Source organism: Eurosta solidaginis, chromosome 5 (assembly GCF_040869045.1).
Source record: "Eurosta solidaginis isolate ZX-2024a chromosome 5, ASM4086904v1, whole genome shotgun sequence".
Lineage (NCBI taxonomy): Eukaryota > Metazoa > Arthropoda > Insecta > Diptera > Tephritidae > Eurosta > Eurosta solidaginis.
The window spans coordinates 267,108,338-267,129,135 of NC_090323.1; the positions used below are offsets into that span (position 1 = coordinate 267,108,338).

General features: G+C 37.8%; 2 protein-coding genes across 2 annotated transcripts in view; one reads left to right on the forward strand and one right to left on the reverse strand.

Annotated features, from left to right (window-relative positions):
• Positions 1-8,261, reverse strand: part of LOC137253429 (proton-coupled amino acid transporter-like protein CG1139) — a 135,542-nt gene extending 127,281 nt beyond the window's left edge. Inside the window, exon 1 of the mRNA XM_067790337.1 lies at positions 7,949-8,261. Coding sequence (XP_067646438.1) covers positions 7,949-8,008 — 60 coding nt within the window. The 5' untranslated portion in view covers positions 8,009-8,261. The remainder of the gene's footprint in view (positions 1-7,948) is intronic.
• A 4,507-nt stretch (positions 8,262-12,768) lies between these two features.
• Positions 12,769-20,798, forward strand: part of LOC137253432 (proton-coupled amino acid transporter-like protein CG1139) — a 78,526-nt gene continuing 70,496 nt past the window's right edge. Inside the window, exon 1 of the mRNA XM_067790342.1 lies at positions 12,769-12,920. The gene's annotated coding sequence lies outside the window, so the exon portion shown is untranslated. The remainder of the gene's footprint in view (positions 12,921-20,798) is intronic.

Consider the following 20,798-nt stretch of genomic DNA (forward strand, 5'->3'; position numbering starts at 1 on the left):
AATAAAATAGAGGTTGAAGAGAAAGTCGTATTAATTTGCGCTGAATTCTTTCATTTCTTATAGAGTGGGAAGAGTATATCGGATTCCAGATGACTGAGGCATACTCTAGCTTTGAACGCACTAAGGCATTGTACATGATTTTCCTGGAATAAGGGTCCCTGAAATTCTTCGAATATCGTCACAAAAAAGCTAAGTTAGTATAATGATTTGGTAGAAGAAAGTTAAGGTGGTTACCAAATGGATAAGATGAGACAAAAATTACGCCAATATCGTAAAATTTATTAACTGACTTAAGAGTTACATATGAATTCGAGCACACTGAAGAAAACCAATTTCATTGACTTAGTAAATGTTATGTTGCAGCATTTACTAATTATGAGTCGTAGATTATTCTGGAAGGCCCAATTATTAATAGCATTCAGATCTTCCTGCAGACGCAATTCATCAGACATGCAAGAGATCATTTAAAAAATAAAGAACAAAATTGGACTAAGGATGCTACGTTGTGGTACACGCGAAGTTATTGAGAATTTGTAAGACTTCGAGTTCGGAATTTCAACAAAAGAGATTCTATTTTCTAGGTAAGACTTCAGTCACGAGTGAAAGCCCATGATTTCAAGTTTCCCCAGAAGTAATTTGTGCGAAACTGTGGCAAAATCCATAGATAAATCTGTATATATGGTGTCAGCTTGACATCCATCCTTAAAAGCAGCGACGCAAAACTGATATTGATGGTCTTTTGCCGGATACAGATTCGGTACATTCCGGTAATTGGCAAGTTTAAGGTACAAGCCTGGCCTTCTCGGGAACGGTTTAATATGACTTAATTAGATATTAAGGATGGCTTAGAAAATCTGCTGTGAATGAAAAAACTGTTTTCTAATTTTGATGTTAATTTGCCCGGGAGTTAAACCCAGGACCCCTAGCGGAGCATGTTACCACTTTTTCACGGCGGACGAAGCAGTGAGTAAAAAAATAGAACATTGTAATCGGCTTTTACGCTTTTCTTTCGTTTCATAAACGAAACATATTAGTCAAATTTTGCTTTCAATTATTTTGTACTTAAGTACATGCAGGACCCGTATCGTGATATACATTCGCGGATGAAAAACGAATTTCACTCAAATGATAAATATGAATTTACCAAGCTTTTCATAAAATGATAATACATTATAAATCTAATAAGCACTTGCAGCCTACATTTAACGTATTATCTCAATCCTAATCACCATTTCAGTGCAATTGCGATTCAAAAAGTAAGAGAGGGACTGTCTACGGCTGTGCCGAATACCTCATACCTTTCTTGAATGGAGCTGAACATTGATGTGTTGATATTTCAAAAATTCATAAAATCTAATAAATTAGATCTATGAGATATATATCTGTATCTATATCTATAAATTTTATAAAATAAAGTCGCTAATTGTCATTGTACGCACATCACTTCACACAGAATATTCCGATTTTAAAACGGTTTTTTGCATTCGAAAGCTTAGGTACGTGAGATGGATATTTTCAATATAATTTGAGAGTACATATTATAGAAATGTCGCAAGTTGCCAAAATGTAGTAAAAAATCATAAAACTTTTGTTTGCACAGCTATAACTTATGAACGGATGGATGGATTTAAAAACTTCTACTTTGCATTAAAACTTTGAAATATTTCCCTTCGGCCTGCATCAAAAAAAAATACTCGATTCCTTTCTTATATCAGCCAAATTTTTTAAACAAAAGTAACATTTTTACCAAAAAATGCAGTACGTGTGGTTGTTCGCTGTCAACTGTGCGCGCAAATTGGTTTGAGTGAGGCATGATGCGACACATACGTACATACATAGCATTCGCTGCGTTATTTAACTACGGGAGTACATTTATATGTAAGGATATATGTATGTATTTTCATATCATGTCAGTTTGACATATGTATATACATTAGGGTGGGTCGATTTGGACGAAACTTAACCGAATCGCGCCATCGATTTTTCGATAGGATTTGGGATCAGGAAAAAAAGGTCCACTACGCATACCCAAAAAAATAGTTTTCGAGCCTGCGAAATTTCATTTTTTTGACTTTTTTCAACTTTGCCTTTTAAAGTTTTTTAGTGGGTCAAACCCTTAAAAATCAAAGTCGAAAAAAAATGAAATTTCGCAGGCTTGAAAATTATTTTTTTTTGGTATGCGTAGTGGAACTTTTTTCCTGAGCCCAAATCCTATCGAAAAATCGATGGCGCGATATCGGTTAAAAAATCGACCCAGTCTAATGTGTATAAATATTTATGCGTGTTGCCGAGTTAATGCAACACAAAAATACTCTTTTGTTAAAAATATTGAACATTTCCTTAAAATTCTTAAACAAAAGTTTTATTTTTTGGTATGTTTGCATGTATAGGGAAGTATAGGAGAGGAATTGAACTGAAAGGAAAGGAAAAGAAAGAAGAGGAAATTACAGGGGAGGAAAGGCAAGGAAAGGAAACAAAAGGAGAGGAAATTATAGGGGAGGAAAGGAAGGAAGAAGGCAGGACCGGACAGCGAACGAAAGGATAGGAAATGAAAGAAAAGGAAGGGAAACGAAAGAAAAGGAAAAGATAGGAGAAAAGAGGACAAGAAAGGAGAAGAAAGGAAGGGAAGGGGAGGGAAAGGAAAAAAGGGGAAAGAAAGGGAAGGAAATTAAAGGAAAGCAAATGAGAGGAAATGAAAACCATTAATTAGGATAATTTTTCCTAAACTTTCATTCATGCAGTTTAATATTTTAGTAATAATTTATTGTTACGATTTAAATAAGTTTTTGAGCCGAGCTTTTCATAAAAAGCAAATAAAAGGAGAGAAAATTACAGGATAGGAAAGGAAGGCAGAAGACAGGACCGGACTGCGACCGAAAGGACAGGAAATGAAAGAAAATTAAAGCAAACGAGAGAAAAGGGTAGGACAAACGTGACAAACTTAATATATCATTTCATTTTCATGAAAGGTGTAAAATTTGAATTCGATCACGGATAGTATAACACGATACGGGTCCAGACTTTTGTGATTTTCTGAAGATGTTCATTTCAGTTTAGAACTCAAGTCGAAGTAATCCTGTACTATGTAGCAACCATCTTTAAGATATGTAAATCATGAGTTATGGGCCAGTATTTCCATCCTATCTATATAAAAGTCATATTGACAATTAAGTACTACACGACAATTGCATAAACTCTTCTTATCTTTTGATAATGAAGTCAATCAAGATGATCAATTGTTGAAGACCCATTATCTAGAATGCAAAATGTTTTATCTAATTAAGGGGATTTAAACCAAATCAAACCCCTTTGCGCTAATAAATAAATTGCATCTTGCACGAAAAATTTTTAAAATCAGTCATAATAGTAGGTGCAAAGATTTTTTACGGAACTGCCCTTCTTTTACAAACATCAGATTAAGCTGCGATGAATTTGGAATACTTCTTCCCTAATTCGAAACGAAAATCAAATCTTTGGAAGTATATACGGCTCATAGTAAATATCTAAACAGTAAAAGAAATGACGTCGCGGACGTAACAGGAAAAGGGGAGAAAGATGAATAACATGAGAACAAGAATTTTTGCAAAATCAATTCTTTGCAGCGGCCACCGTGGTGTGATGATAGCGTGCTCCGCCTACCACACCGAATGCCCTGGCTTCACACCCCGTGCAAAGCAACATGAAAATTTAAAAAATAAGGTTTTTCAATTAGAAGAAAATTTTTCTAAGCGGGGTCGCCCCTCAGCAGTGTTTGGCAAGCAATCCGAGTGTATTTCTGCCATGAAAAGCTCTCAGTGAAAACTCATCTGCCTCGCAGATGCCGTTCGGAGTCGGAATAAAACAAGTAGGTCCCGTCCCGCCAATTTGTAGGAAAAATTAAAAAGCAGCACGACGCAAATTGGAAGAGAAGCTCGGCCTAAAATCTCTTTTGAGGTTATCGCGCCTTACATTTATTTATTTTATTTAAAATTGTGCGTTAGTTGAGTGGGAAAATTTTGCCTTTTTATGGTCCATACCATCTTCTTTGACCTTTCCTGGGATCTATCAATTAATTTTTTTATTTGTAATTTGCCTAACTATATCTCTTATTCTTGCAGTATTTTTTGCGTATAGTAATATAATCATTACTTATATTATAAAAATTTTGAGCAAACTATAGGAACCATAATAATGGAAGTTCCCCTTACTAAATATGATAATCAAATTGCAGACAAATTTATCTAAATTTTTAATTTCTTTGAGGCACACACGTTACTTTCAAATTTTTCCAAACATGTAAATATTTCCAATGCGTTTAGGATATAGAACACTTATTTGTCTGTATCGTTAGTACACAGTTCAAAAATATAAATTTTGCAGGACGGTGAGAAACCAACACACAAGGTTTATATGGGTTCCTGGCCACTGTGACATTTCAGGAAACTGCGCTACGGACGAGCTAGTTAGGGAAGGCACCAATCTGCATACAATAACCTCCGCTGGTTGGGCCAGCCCTCCTCTAAACACCTGCAAGCACTGCTTGCGATCTCTATTCACGCATCAAGCAAACGCCATATGGGCCATGGAACCTACATGTAGAATATCTAAGCAAAACTGGCCTAAGCTAAATGAAAAGAGATCGCAATCGGTGATACTGTTAAACCGTATCTCTATAAGCCGACTAGTGGGCCTTCTCACAGGTCACTGTCTCATGGGCACTCATGGGGCCTATATGGGCCTACAAACAAATGACTTTTGCCGCAGCTGTAGGGACGAGGAGGAGATAGAAAGCGTAGAGCACTATCTGTGCCACTGTCCCACACTGTAATAAACCAGGTACCGATGCCTCCACAGACACTCCTTCGAGGGTCTTGCGGAGCTTGAATCTGCATCAGGCAAACGCGCTGGTTTAGCCTCAATGGGGTCTAAGTCCAAATATTCTTCGGAAGTAGGGAAAAAGGTAATAAGGGCCCCCGCGTGGTAGCACATCGGGCCACAACGGCCTACGTGAGTCTCCGCTTAGACAGCGGAGGCAGCCACTTCAACCTAACCTAACCTAACCAACACACAAAAACACGTAGTCTGCGTAGTTATCAGTTTTTTTCCTAATGCATCTGCTAACCATTACTTTTTTAATTAAGAAAATTAAGTACCACGCCCAATGGGGACGCAAAAACATATAAATATAATTCTTGTGGCACAAGGGTGCTTCAAAAGGGTGACAGAGCCGAATGCAGAAAGCATTAGCTAAAATGAGAACTGTCTTTTGGAACTACAAAAAAAAAATATTTTGTTCAAAAGTAGAACAAATAACGCCATTAACTTTACAAAAACACAATTTAGCATATACATGTATCGGTTGAAGTATCGTTTGCTCTGAGTGTGCACGATGGCAATATGTACAACTTCTTTCATATCTTATATTCATTTATGAGCTGTTTCCAGGGTCATGATCTGTTTCATATGTACCTTAGGGTGGTTCCTAAACAGCAAATTAACCGTGTAACATAAAAATGTTGGCCCTGATTGGAGACAGTTAACACTTACGGCATAGGCATCCCAATTCAGATCACGCTATAAGGAATGCTGTTGTTGTTGTTGTAGCGATAAGGACACTCCCCGAAGGCCTTGGGGAGTGTTATCGATGTTGATAGTCCTTTGTCAGACATTGGTCCAGGACGTTCCGGTAAATGGAACCACTATGACAACAGCCCGACTATCGCGAGAACAATTTGACGTAACCACGCTTTACCGTCTGGGTCAACCAACCCCTCCTTCCGTTAGGAACTTGGGGTCGCCAGACCCTTGCCTGTTAGATAAAAAGTATTCGCTACAAGGCTCGGTTTACAACCGTCTCCAATTAAATTTTTTAGACATTGGCAAATGAGAGCACTACAAACATTACTGGGAAGACAAGTACAAAAGCCGGTCTCTTCTAAAGTTGTATAAGTAAATACTTTTAAAAAGGCGATATGTTCAATTGCCTTGTTATAAAAAGTTATCAAAAGTGAATTTGCAACATTGCAAACAAATTTTTTTGTATACCAGCTGATACCAGTTTTTTAGACAAGTAAAACAAGGTGTAAGACTATACTGTAAATAAAACAGTTATCTACTTGTCAAAATATAGTTAATAGATTTAATCAAAATATTACAATTACGCTTTACTTGGATGTAATCAATATCTAAGCAATTAAATAATTGTTTAATGGGAACAGCAAATGCAGTTTTAAATTCTAATAACACACTTCAATATAGAGATTGTATTCCTCTATATAAATATAAGCATATTAGAGTGGGTCAAAGAAAATCGCATTTAGTTTTTTTTTAAAAGCGGCATAAAAGATTGATGAAAAACGTGTAAATTGTTTTTTTTTTATTAGAGCCCTCAATCTTCCACAAACAGGTGGCTGAGTGTTATTTTAAAACATCATATACATTAAGTTGTATGAGTAAAAGAAAAACTGTGATGAGTGTACACTTTCCTATTATTTTGAATGCCCGTTCTTGGAGAATATATTTTAGAGGTGCCTAGCAGAAAATTCTTCTGTGGCTGTTTCAAGAAATTCATATTTTTTATCTCCACCCTAACGTGTTACCGCTTTTATACCCATACAACAGCGAACGAAAGAATAGCAGCGGAAATTTTTATCAAATTTCGTAAAGTGAGTTCTGTTTTATTTTCGATATTTTAAGAAAAAACTGCTATGAATTTCGTTACTAAAACTACGAAAGCCAATCGAAAAGTTTTAATTCGAGAAAAGTTTACGAAAATATCGAACTTTTCTTTTGGAGTTCTCTGAATTTGTTTGATGATGTAGTTTTTTAGTTCAATCAATTTAACTTATTTCACTCAAACGATAAATCAAAAAAAGTTAAAAGATTCGTAAAAATTATAGTAAATTATGGAACTAATGAGTACTGATAGCCACCATTTCACATATTTCCCTAATCCGATTTCAGAGCTATTGCAATTTAAAAAATCTATTTCGATCACGGATCGTTTAACACGATACGGGCCCTGACATTGTGGATAGAACAAGTGTGATAACTTCTGCATAGACGTCAAATTTACAAATAGCACCAGTACTATAGGATAATGAGAGAAGTCTTGACCAAATATTGTGATTTATAATGGAAAAACTACATTAAATGCGAATCGTGTATTATTTTACTATTGTGCTTAAAAACAAACCTTTACCCCCCCTCTCTACCAGATATTCGATATTCCCCCATCCCTTCCTCGGTAGTAAAAGGGGAGATATTTGAAAAAGGCGTCCCGGATAAGTCAGCCTATTTATGTAGCACCCTAACATTAAAAAATGTATATAAATACTCATATATATGTATTATATACATCTAAGCGTTTTGCGACCGTTGTCGTGTGATGGTAGCGTGCTCCGCCTACCACACCGAAGATCCTGGGTTCACGCCCCGGGCAAAGATTCATCAAAATTTTAGAAACAAGTTTTTTCAATTAGAAGAAAATTTTTCTCGGCAGATTTTGGCAAGCGCTCCGAGTGTATTTCTGCCATAAAAAGCTTCTCAGTGAAAAATCATCTGCCTTGCAGATGACATTCGAAGTCGGCATAAAAGAAGTAGGGACCTATGTCCCGCCAATTTGTGGGAAAATTAAAAGGAGTCCGACGCAAATTAGAAGAGAAGTTCGGCCTAAAATCTCTTCGGAGGTTATTGCGCCTGACATTTATTTATTTATTCAAGTGTTTTTTTGTATTCCGTTTAGAGCTTATATAGCCTTAGACAAGCACCTGCCATCTATTGGGCACAGTTGTGTGTATGTATGTATTTTCATATGCATTTAGACATATGCTATGGCAATGAAATATCCATTTGCCTATCTGTAACGCTATTGTCTCAAGTGGCGTTACAATATTTAAAATTTTTCATTTTTATATATTCTTTGATTAATCTCACTCATTCAATTATATAAAAGATTCATTAAACTTACATTGTCTCCACGTGTGCCATTTTGCATGCCATTCTGCACTTTTGTTGCAACTCCAACCATCTCGTTGACCCAAAAGTAAGCTCAGCTTACGCACAATAAATTTCATAAAATTGAAAAACGCGAAAAGTGCAATCAAAATAGCAATAAATTTGCATAAACTTTAGTTTCAAATTTGAGCGTTTAATTTTTCTTTTTTTTATATATTTTTAAACCGTTTTGTTTTAACTCAAACGCTTTTGTCTTTCATGCGGCACAAATCAGTAAGAATAATTAATTCTGCGTTGTTTATTGTTTGCACTTCAAAAGTAGAATAAATTTATTTTGTAACAAACTTTAGCAGCACGCTTCTCCAAGGCAAAGTTCCACTCAAATCTAAAAGAAAAACAAGTAAGGAAGGCTAAGTTCGGCTGTAACCGAACATTACATACTCAGGTGAGAGCTTTGGAGACAAAATAAGGGAAAATCACCATGTAAGAAAAGGAACCGAGGGAAATCCTGGAATATGTTTGTATGACATGTGTATCAAATGAAAGGCATTAAAGAGTATTTTAAAAGGGAGTGGGCCGTAGTTCTATAGATGGACGCCATTTCGGGATATCGCCAAAAAGGTGGACCAGGGGTGACTCTAGAAGGTTTTTTACGATATGGGAATCAAATGAAAGGTGTTAATGAGTATTTTAAAAGGAAGTGGGCATTAGTTCTATAGGTGGACGCCTTTTCGAGATATCGCCATAAAGCTGGACCAGGGGTGACTCTAGAAGGTTTTTTACGATATGGGAATCAAATGAAAGGTGTTAATGAGTATTTTAAAAGGGAGTGGGCATTAGTTCTATAGGTGGACGCCTTTTCGAGATATCGCCATAAAGGTGGACCAGGGGTAACTCTAGAAGGTTTTTCACGATATGGGAATCAAATGAAAGGTGTTAATGAATATTTTAAAAGGAAGTGGGCATTAGTTCTATAGGTGGACGCCTTTTCGAGATATCGCCATAAAGGTGGAGCAGGGGTGACTCTAGAAGGTTTTTTACGATATGACAATCAAATGAAAGGTGTTAATGAGTATTTTAAAATGGAGTGAGCATTAGTTCTATAGGTGGACGCCTTTTCGAGATAACGCCATAAAGGTGGACCAGGGGTGACTCTAGAAGGTTTTTTACGATATGGGAATCAAATGAAAGGTGTTAATGAGTATTTTAAAAGGGAGTGGGCATTAGTTCTATAGGTGGACGCCTTTTCGAGATATCGCCATAAAGGTGGACCAGGGGTGACTCCAGGATGTGTTTTTACGATATGGGAACAAACAGAAAGGTGTTAATGAGTATTTTAAAAGGGAGTGGGCATTAGTTCTATAGGTGGACGCCTTTTCGAGATATCGCCATAAAGGTGGACCAGGGGTGACTCTAGAATGTGTTTTTACGATATGGGAATCAAATGAAAGGTGTTAATGAGTATTTGAAAATGGAGTGGGCCTTAGTTCTATACGACGCCTTTTCGAGATATCGCCATAAAGGTGGACCAGGGATGAATCTAGAATGTGTTTTTACGATATGGGAATCAAATGAAAGGTGTTAATGAGTATTTTAAAATGGAGTGGGCCTTAGTTCTATAGCTGGACGCCTTTTCGAGATATCGCCATAAAGGTGGACCAGGGGTGACTCTAGAATGTGTTTGTATGATATGGGTATCAAATTAAAGGTATTAATGAAGGTTTTAAAAGGGAGTGGCCGTTAGTTGTATTTCACAAGGATTGGTTAATTTTTGTTCGACTTATGGCATTAAAAGTATTCTAGACAAATTAAATAAAAAAGGGCGGAGCCACGCCCATTTTGAAATTTTCTGTTATTTTTGTATTTCGTTGCACCATATCATTACTGGAGTTGAATGTTTAAATAATTTACTTATATATTTAAATTTTTTGTTATAATTTGACTCAAAAAAGAATTTTTTTTAAAGTGGGCGTGTTCGTCATTCCAATTTTGCTAATTTTTATTTAGCACACATATAGGAATAATAGTAACACTCCTGCTAAATTTCAGGATGATATCTTCAACGACTGCCAAATAACGGCTTGCAAAACTTTCAAATTACCTCCTTTAAAAAGTGGGCGGTGCCACGCCCATTGTCCAAGATTTTACAAATTTTCTATTCTACGTCATAAGATCAACCCACCTACCAAGTTTCATCGCTTTATCCGTATTTGGTAATGAATTATCGCACTTTTTCGGTTTTTCGAAATTTTCGATGTCGAAAAAGTGGGCGTGGTTATAGTCCGATTTCGTTCGTTTTAAATAGCGATCTGAGATGAGTTCCCAGGAACCCACGTACCAAATTTCATCAAGATGCTTCAAAATTTACTTAAGTTATCGTGTTTACGGACGGAAGGACGGACGGAAGGACGGACGGACGGGCATGGCTAAATGAATTTCTTTTTTCGCCCAGATCATTTTGATATATAGAAGTCTATATCTATCTCGATTAATTTATGCCGTTACGGATTACCGTTATGCGAACAAAGTTAATATACTCTGTGAGCTCTGCTCAGCAGAGTATAATAATCAAACGGCAAAAAACAATGGTGGAAAATAAAGTAGTTAATGAACATGTAAAAACAAACCCAAACATTGTCGCGATTTGCTCAGTCACTCACCTGAACGAAGTGATTTGCTCATTACCCACATTTACTCCACTCAGATTGTAAATATGTTTGTATGTATGAACGAGTTAAGGTATTTTATTTGCGATTTTCTTAAATTTTGTTTTGGTTTTGTTTGTTTGACATTTGCCGTATTATTATTCTGCTCAACAGCAATTTTGCGAGTCACTCTGTCTGCTGTAAATACCGAGTGTGCCATGTAGGAAAATGCATGTAGAAGATAACTCCTTAAGTTGAGAACAATGAAGATCACGTATAAAAAATGAGCACTTGCTTAGAGTCGATTTTTTTAATAAAAGGAAGCGACCGATGTGGTATGGTAAAAAGCTTGCTTCGCCTACCACACCGAAGGTCCTGCTTTCAAGTCCCAGGCTAAGCAACATCAGACAAATTTTACAAATTTAGAAAAAATTCTTTTTAATACGCAAAAAGTTTTTCTAAGCTGGGTCGCTATCGGCAAAAGTTTGGCAAACACTCCAAGTGTATGTATATCTACCCAGAAAAGCATCTCAGTAAAAACTCATGTACTTTTGTAACGAAGAAAACCACTCAAAATAATTGCATGCCTTTTATAAAAAATAAAAATAAATAAGCAAATGCTCATTTTTTATACATTTTGACTGATTTTTTTGAAATCCTTTGAGATATGGGCAAAACGCAGTCCAAACTAATGTCCTGGAGAATAGACAGTCCCATTTTCGGGAGGATATTTCTAGGCACAGTCCTACGGTAAATAAGGACAAGAGAAAAAATCAGCACGTTCGCATATTGGCAGCCATGTCACGGTTGACGGATACAAATTCGAGACTGTGAAGATGTTTGCCTGTCTGGGATCTAACCATAACAGCGAAAATGATGTCGGTTTAAAAATCAAACGTATAATAACTCTAGCCAACAAGTGCTTTTTTGGAGTGAGTAGGCAATTGAAAAGTAAAGTATTCTCTTGACCAAAATTCACGCTCTATAAATTGCTTATCATACTTGTCCTGGTGTATGGCTCGGTATCATGAAAGGTGTCGAGGGCACGTGAGATGGCTCTCGAAGTGTTCGGGAGAAAAGCACTACGGAAGATTTATGGTCCTGTATGTGATGATAAGCTTTACACCGATACTTATGAAGAAAGTGCAGTGATAAAAAACCAGAGGTTTCACTGGCGAGGTCATGTTCTGCAGATATACGATTAAGAAAGTATTTGAATTGAAACAGCTGCTTAAAAGCATAGGGGTATCTTCGACTGAGTTGGGAGAGGCAGGTGGAGGAAGATTTAGGGCTCCCAATTGGTGTCAGTTATCGCAGAATCAAGGATAGCTGGCCTGATTTGTCAGGAAAGCCAAAGTCGCTAGGTTGTTAACGATCAATGATGATGTTGAACAATATTGACACATTCAATCTATATGAGGCATAAACGGAGCGATCAGCTCAATCCCATCTACCCTGACTAAAATGCCCCAAGGTTATCAATTATTGTGATACTGGACACCGACTTAAATATAACAGTAATTGCGAAAGACAGGTGACTGCGATATCAGCTGCGTCTCTCAAGCAAACCCACCAGTAATCGCGATTATTGACAGCAACTCTTTCAGCAGGAGCAATTACCCTTGACAACATATACTAATAACCCAGTGGTTGGTGCTGCTATTTAGTTGCGATTTTTGAAGCGACTATGTAGCAATATTTGTAGTAGTAGGCCACAGACGATGACTTTTTCCGCTGTCTGAATACCATGGTTCAACTATATACAGGTTGGCTCATCTGTAAAGCACCAAAATATGTCTGTTCAAATTGTCAAAATCTGTGTATTGGTGTTGGTGCGAATGGTATGGGATGGACACATAAACAGTTTTTGTATGTGTAAGTAAAATGTTGCCAATGTGTTGGTTTCATTTTGAGTTTGCCATCTCCTTTTGACAATCCCTTCGACCATGCAATGACATAAATAAAATCAGCTGATGAGAGGAGCCAACCTGTATATAATTGAACCATGCTGAATACCCACTCCAAAATATTCTTCCATTTGCAGACTTCACAAAATATCTTCCCTTTGCTACATCCTGTGAAACCGAATTCAAAAAACATGCCCGCCACCCTAGTATAAACCAAATAAAGAGGTATAGAGAGAAGGAAAATAGCGGTTCATTCACAATTTTATGTGTCATGTATTGAAATGAAGAAAGATATTGAAACATACAAAGTTAAGTGCAAAGTTAAGTCCATTTATATATAGTAAAAATATAAAAGTAAATTAAAAATTTTGTTTTGCGTTGATACGTTTTTCTTTATAGTATTACGAAATATTTTAGACCAAACTACCGGAAGGTAAGCATTTCCAGACACTCCGCTAGATCAGCTAGAGATTCGTTCCTCGCCAGTTTTGATGGGAATGATAAAAAATCTTTACTACAATCTTGTGAAATGTTAGCCCTCAGAGCAGCCAAGTCGCGTCTCGTGATATCTCTAGAAAACCATATATAGAGAATGGCGTACGGTAATATCAAAAAATTTATCAATTTGGTGTAAATCAATGATATTTGCCAATATGTGCTCTATATAACAAAGTATACATAATTTTGCTAAAATTGCCTCAGCCGTGTTAACGAGCTAAGTTCCCAACCGGTGTGTTCGAAATTTTCAAAGTAGATTGAAATCGTGACTGGGTACCTCCACTGGTTTACACGTTTTCGAATACACAAAAAAATGTATCTCAACTCTGTAATATTTCCTCTGCACTGCAGCATTTTTATGATAACGCCAAACACTCAAAAGAATTTCATATCTTGAGTGAAACGTGTTTTCACTAGATTATTTAGATAAGCGCTTCATTTCGCAATTTGATAAGATTCGATAGCTCAGCAGCTATAAATCTTTTATCTCTAGACCAAGTAAAAGCTCTCACACTGGAAAAATGTTTACATAGAATTATCACAAAATGTGAAGCAGTACAATAACTATACATTACAGCTGTTGCCGTGTGGAGTTTGAGGCATCTGTGCATGCGAATGCAGATGAGGTTGTCTAAAGTTCTCTGATAATGATAATCTTGGTGCTTTTATTCTATTTTTTCTTTGATGAAGGAATATAGAAAGACGCATAACGGTGCGCAGTGGTTTAGCTTAACTACTGGCTAGTGGATTAAACTCTACAAAATCTTTAATAAATTTGAAAAAAACTTTAAAATAAAGGAGTTGTCGCGATCGCTGGTTATGAATTTGATGAGTTTTCCAAAAACTAAAGAAATTCAACTGAAATATAGTTCGTGGTTTTAGAGGTCGCACGAATTATTTCCCATACTAGCATTGCGCCTTTTTGTTGCTTGGCTGTCGATACCTTGCCAGTTATGTTCAAGACCGAGACAGGGAGAAGCATAAATCTATATTGGATCCCAGGGCATACGGGAATAGATTGGAATGAAAACGCTGATGAACTAGCTAAAAAGGGCGCATCCCCTGAAGCCTGCTCCGTAGAGGTCCCAATTAGACTGGGCGAGATTAAGCGAAGGCGAGAGGTGCTCATGATCGACTAAGCAGGAAAAGCGTAGGTTCAAGCGCGGGGCTGTAAAGTGTCAAGGATTATGTGTAGGTCTTACAACCTTAGACCAACAAAATTGCTTCTATCATTAAAATGAGAGGACTGTAGACTCATGACGGGTATTCTGACTGAACACTGCCTTCTGGCGTCACATGCCTTTTAAATTAGGCTTGGGCAGTGATGGCAGATGTAGGAAGTGCGGGCTGGAGGAGGAAACTATCAAGCACGTTCTGTGCTCGCGCCCTGCTCTTGCCAGGCTAAGACTCCAGCTATTAGGAGTGATACAGCTGACAGATCTAGAAGCAGCAAGTGGCTTAAGTCCTAGGAAGCTTCTAGTATTTGCCAAGAGTGCGGAGTTATTGTATAACATAGGTCGGGGTTTTGATAGGGTTTTTCAGTTTGGTCGTTAAAACAAACTTCTGGTAACACTACGGACTCATTCAGTCTATGTGAGGTTCTCTTTGACCGGCCAGTTCAACCTAATCTAACTTATGTTCCGGACTCCGAATAATTTATTGGCTTGCCAAATTGGCTGGAGTTCCGTTTGAAACACGCTGCAGTATGACGGCAGTTTGAACGACGTAAAAATCTCTGGAGAAGCGAATAGATTCCAGTCCCACACCTGAGTTCATTTTGAACCCGTCGGTGCGGATATGTATTAACGCTGCCCCCAAACTGTAGATTGCGTGGTATCAAAATTAAAATCTTAGTTAAAATAATGTTATGTCCTTTCTGAGTATCCTCCCGGCTGACGTACAATGTATGTATATGTCTATCGGAAGTGGGCAGGTGCGACAGGTTCCGGTGGCACCAACACCCGCAGTGCCATGAACTTTCTGTAGGTTGGTGAGATTTTAGTTCTTACTTAGAGCTTCCTAGCATACTATAGAGTCCTACATCATCACTAGTCGCATCACTGACTCATACAGCCATAGCACCATTTCTGGCTTGAGGCGCCATTTTTTGCCAAACGTTGTCTTACAGGCATAGAAAGCGATGCAGGCTTTCCGTACCGGCTCTCGATGCATGCTCTACAGTTGAGTTTCCAATCAATTGGTACTATTTGATAGGATTAATTGCTGACTATTTAGCTTCGGTATTTCAAAGGTAGGTACTTCGTCGCTAAGAATAGTAGATCTATCTTCTCCAGATTCAGCAATAACGCCACATCCTTGTACACCCCTACCTAGTTTTTTCAGCATTCTTGATCTCTCACATTACGGAAGGGAATAGATCTGAAACCAGGATCGCCATAACGGCAGCGCACGCCACAATCTTTACACCATTTGTGTCGTGTATTACTAGGATATTATTCATAGTAATGTGCCATATCACAGATGAAGTAACTTCACCTTTTCGTGTGGCTCTACATATCTACTTACTCATTTTTGCTCCACCTATCTCAGCTGATTCGCGGTCAAGAAGAAGGGATGAGATCCAATTCCTTATTGGATCTCTTTCTTCTGAATTACTTACCAAGGGCTGATTCTATCGTTGGCTATCACGTTGTTGAAAGTTCCGTCCACTTCAGCAAATGCGGCCAGAGTAAATTGTTTATGCTGAATACGGTTTGACCCTAGTTTTAAATCAAGTAACGTAAAAAAAATTCTGCTGAGATGGGATACCCCCTTTTGAGTTGCGCACGGATTATCCTCAAAGAGCATTGCTATTTTTGGGCAACATGTAAAATAACAAAATTAGATAAATTTAAAGAGGAAATAATAATAAATTTAGAATAATAAATCGAGTACAGTCGAAATGCAAACCACAAGCACATTCATCTTTCGCATGAAGCGGAAGGCCTTGAAATAGTGCAATAACACCAAAATATTTCTACGCACAAAAAATGTATAAATGATTACCCACGTTCTAAATTTGATGATCACACACTAACAACAATGAATGGGTTATGGTAAACTTGTACTAGTTTTCAAAAATTTGTGTAGAAAGTGTCCAATTGTGTTAGATTAAATTAAGTGTGATAAGCAACAATTTGGTCTTGTATTCGCATTGTAAAAGGGCCAATTTTTGCTGCACTGGAACTTCAAAATATCTCTGAGTTAAAGAGCGGAAACATGACATGAGAAAATTCATAGGAAATGCCGTATTGCAGCTCTGCAATGGCCTCTTCGCTCAAAATCTCCCAGAATTTTTTAGGGGCCATTTGTGGAAAAAACTCTTTTGGCAATAGGGAATCAATATACAGATACTTACTCAGAGGTCTAGTTAACGGATGGATAAACATTTTAACAGATGGATAAACATTTGATGACGGAAAGACGTGAGCTGGGCAGAACTTCAAGAAATCAATACAAACGGAATGATGTACATCATCACTTAATGGAGCTTAGCCGCCCAAGCGATTACGGCCTTTTAGCAACAAGTAACGCCAGCCAGTGTCAGCAGGGGGTGTTACGCGTCGATAGAGATATAAGCTCCCTCTGCTCGGTCACATCATCAGGACGAAGATTGCTCCAGGTAAGCAGGTGTGAGAGGTGTGTGTCTCTGCGCGCTTTTTCTTTCCTACACAGAGGCATCTACGTATCTTGCCTAACACAAAGTAGTGGTCCGAGTCGATATCTGGACCTCGTAGAGTGCGCATATCCAGGACACTGAAACTATGTTTGCCGTCGATCACTACGTGATTGATTTTGTTTCGTGTTCTTCGATCAGGAGACATCCAAGTAGCTTGGTGCTGTAACCTCGTACTGCAGATGACTATATTTCGAGTCGCGGCAAAGTCAATCGGTTTCAACCCGTTGGGAGATGTTACATCGTGGAGGCTAAATTTCTTGACTGTAAGACCAAAGGCCCCTACCTTTCTTAAAATTTTTCGGTAGAGAATGTCTAAGAAGGTGCTTAGCCTCGAGGAGTATCCGCATTATGTTAGATAGCCAGGAAGCCTTATGTGCCTTGCAATCTTACATAATTATTTCTAAGCTAGTGGATGCATGCATTTGGAGCCCTAAATGATCACCGACCCAAAAACAAAGTATTGCTAGGATGGGCTCTCGTACATCAGGGACATGAAAGTAAAATCAGGCGGACTATCTAGCCGGAGCCCATCTGTGGACTCACAAAAGCCCACACTAGGGTAACCATAAGTAACTGGGAAACAAAGTAGTTCAGACAACACTGAGCACCTGGCATATCAAAGACTCTCCTATCTACCCCTAGCGCCTCCACATCCAGTAACAGGCTGAAAGTCAGGCGCAATAGATCTAATAAAGATAGAAGTGCATCGAGGCCCAATAACAACAATATTTATAATTCAGCATTGTCTTATAAATTAGTATACTACGCAACAAAATTGTTCTAAGATCTTATGCGGCCTTCGCAGTTTTGGCCAAAAGACTTGCCACAATAGACAAAATCCTCGTGTAATTGTGAATCAGCTAAACATAAATGGCAAATAGACTTCGCTGGCTGGGTCATAATAAGTTAATGGATGGAGACGTTTCGATGCAAAAATTTTTCCTATCGACACGCGTGCTTGATGGCAAATTGAACTCCCGTCGTATTTCAGGAATTAATCTTAGGATTTTATTAAGCTTGTAAATCACCAGAGAACAAGAAGATAGCTCATAAGGTAACCTGTTTGGCATTCATACAACAATAATCATAGTCAAACATCAAGGCCATAAAAGTATGAAGGGCAATTAAACGTCCGCCAAATGGCTATTAGGTGGGTTTTGTCAATCCCGGTTCACGAATATATACACAGTATTTGGGGGTTAAGATCAAACACTCACACGGCCTGAGGTGGAAGAATGACAACAACTTTCTCAAGCGTAGGAAAAAATTACGGAACTTTAAGTGAGCGGCGAACGGAGTGCTTGAGGGTAGACAGAAAAGTGGCTCGGGTGACGATTTGGCTGAAGTACAGCAACAAAAAAGTTAAGGAGGTTTCCCTTTGGTTGTCAGTGCATAGTAGAAAGTGTCCTTCGACGGTGAATACTTTCTTTGGCGGTAAAAATAGTATGTAATTTCCTGCTGACTCATCAAAGAAGCTTGCTTATAAAGATTTAAGTGAATAAATTAGTGGAAAAGCTTAGTATTTTATTTCAATTGAATGAAATTCTGCTAGTAGTTACCTGCTACTTGCTTAGCTCTTAGCCAGCTTACCTGTGTCTGTTGTGCCGCTGGGTTAAAATATGGAATTAGACGCAGAAATAGTTACAGCAATAGTTATAGTTGTACCTCAAGGGTACCTTTGAAATTCAAGGGCTTAATAAGCGCAGTACAAAGCTTGATAGCTTTGCAGCTTCTACAACCCAGTTGTCAACCACGTCTACACGAGGGTAATCATGTTGCAAATATGAATATGTCATACACATATCTAGCAGGCAAGGATGTGGCGACCCCAAGATACTCATGGGTGAGAATGGGATCGCCTATAAAGCTCAGTGTTGTCAAATTAAATCGTTCCCGAGATGGTCCACCAAGTCCTTTAACGGAACGTACCTGATCTGCATCCGGCAAAGGATCATCAACATCGATAATACTCCCCAGGGCCTTCGGAGAGTGTCCTTATCGCTATATCAATAACAACAACAACAAGCTAACCTGAGATGTTAGCACACCCACACTTACGGTCAAAAAAAAGCCAAGGAAACTGTTTTCCCTGTTACGGCGTTTCTACAGTCACTACATCTGCGTAACGAAACTTTTTAGTTTTTATGGTTAATATCGATAATTCCTTAACTCATTACGTGGTATTTTAAGGCGAGAAAATTAGAAAGTCCTTAGCAGTTTTCGTAAAATCAACAATATTTCATATAAGTAATAATTTTATCCTTGAAGAAAAAAATCATATAATTGCCTAAAAACACAACAATTCACGCAAAATATGGAAAGCGTCAGCGGAGAACATTATAATGAATTATCCCTAAGGAGATTCTGGACGAAATATATTGAATAGGGGACTTTATTAACACGTTATCAAAGTGGACGACCACGAAAGGCCACTGAACGCGTTAATGGGAATATCGTCAGGATAGCACCTCTGAATACATTTAAAATAGTTCCAGAAACTTTCGCGGAATTGAAGGATAATATAAACATGAAAAATACAATATTGTTTGTCCACTGTCACTTGAAGTACAATAATTAGATAGGCCCTGGCTAGAATAAAACCAGCTTCTAGTACAAAAAGCCTTCCCTCCTACTAAACTGGTTCTGCGAAAAAAGAAACTGGCCTCGGAGCGACTGAAGAGGAGTCATGTTCTCAGATAGCGGGATCGCTTTTTTGTGGTGGAAAGTGTTTTTTTTTACCCACGGGCCATCAAATTCGTTTTTCTCAAGAGAAACAGTGCCGTTCCTATTGTAGTTGTCATGTTTATATTATCCTTCAATTCCGCGGAAGTTTCTGGAGCAGTTATAAAATTATTCGGAAGAGCCATGATGACGATATTCCTATCAATGCTTATATTGGCCTTTCCTGGTTGTCCACTTCAAAGTCACCTACTTAATATATTTCGTCCATAATCTTTTAAGAATAATTTATTGTAATGTACTCCGCCTACTATTTCCATATTTTTCGTGATTTATCCTTCGTAAACAATTATATTAATTTTCTTCTTCAAGGATAAAACTATTACTTTTATGAAACATTTTTGATTTTACGCAAACTGCTAGGAACTTTCTAGCTTTCTCGCCTTAAGATACCACCTAATGAGTTAAGGAATTGTCGATGTTAGTCATAATAACTAAAAAGTTTCGTCACATAGCTGTAATGACCGTAGAAACGATGTAATAGGAAACACTTTGTCGTCGGCTTTTTTTATGACCCTAAGTGTATTACCGCCGCTTCTCACCACCCAAATTGACATCCACGTAACGTTATTGCGCCGGTAATCTTGAGGGTGCAAATTACTTCTTCCTCCCGCTTTCGGTATGGAAACTACTCGCCGTTCTCAGACTGCGGGACGTGGTTCAGTTGTATGTAATCCTCAATTATTGTTCCAAGCCAATTTACAATCGTGTTCTATGGCTTTGAACTACTTCTTAAAAACTTCTCTGGCATCTTGAGTCTCATCTATTCAACCTACCAAGATTGTGAATGAAATTGTAGGAGTGTATATCCTAAAATGGCCTGGGTCAACTACAACTAGTCTCCATCCTAGGTTACCCAGAAGAAAACTGCACTGCGAACTAAAAAAACAAAAAAACAAAACAAATTGTATGCGACTAATATTGGAAAGAGTATGCAATATTTTTCGTAGGAAATAAAGTTAAAGTCAAGCTTTTAAAAAACGAGAACTAGGGGGCCTAGGGGAGAGAGAATCATTTTGAAGTAATCTTATGGACCTTAGCATATTACATAATTTAAGTCTTTCGGCGCCTTAAGAAAAAGTCCAATTGAAAATCATTTCATTTTAATTCAAAAATAAGTCAATTTATATTATGTAACAATTATAAATAATAATTTAAAAAAATTCTCAACCAACAAGTTAATTTGAGCTCCCAGCAGCTCACTGACCGTACAAATTGTTGACACTGATATGCAAGGTCATGATACAAAAAAGAAGGTAGTTCCACTCAAAGTTTTTTGACGTATTTGGGGATTTTTGAAGTTTCATAATGTTTGATGTTTTGCCAGAAGCGTTGCCATACCGTTACTGGTTAAGGCGAATTTGTGGTTTTTCGAGATGGAAATTTCCATTAGGA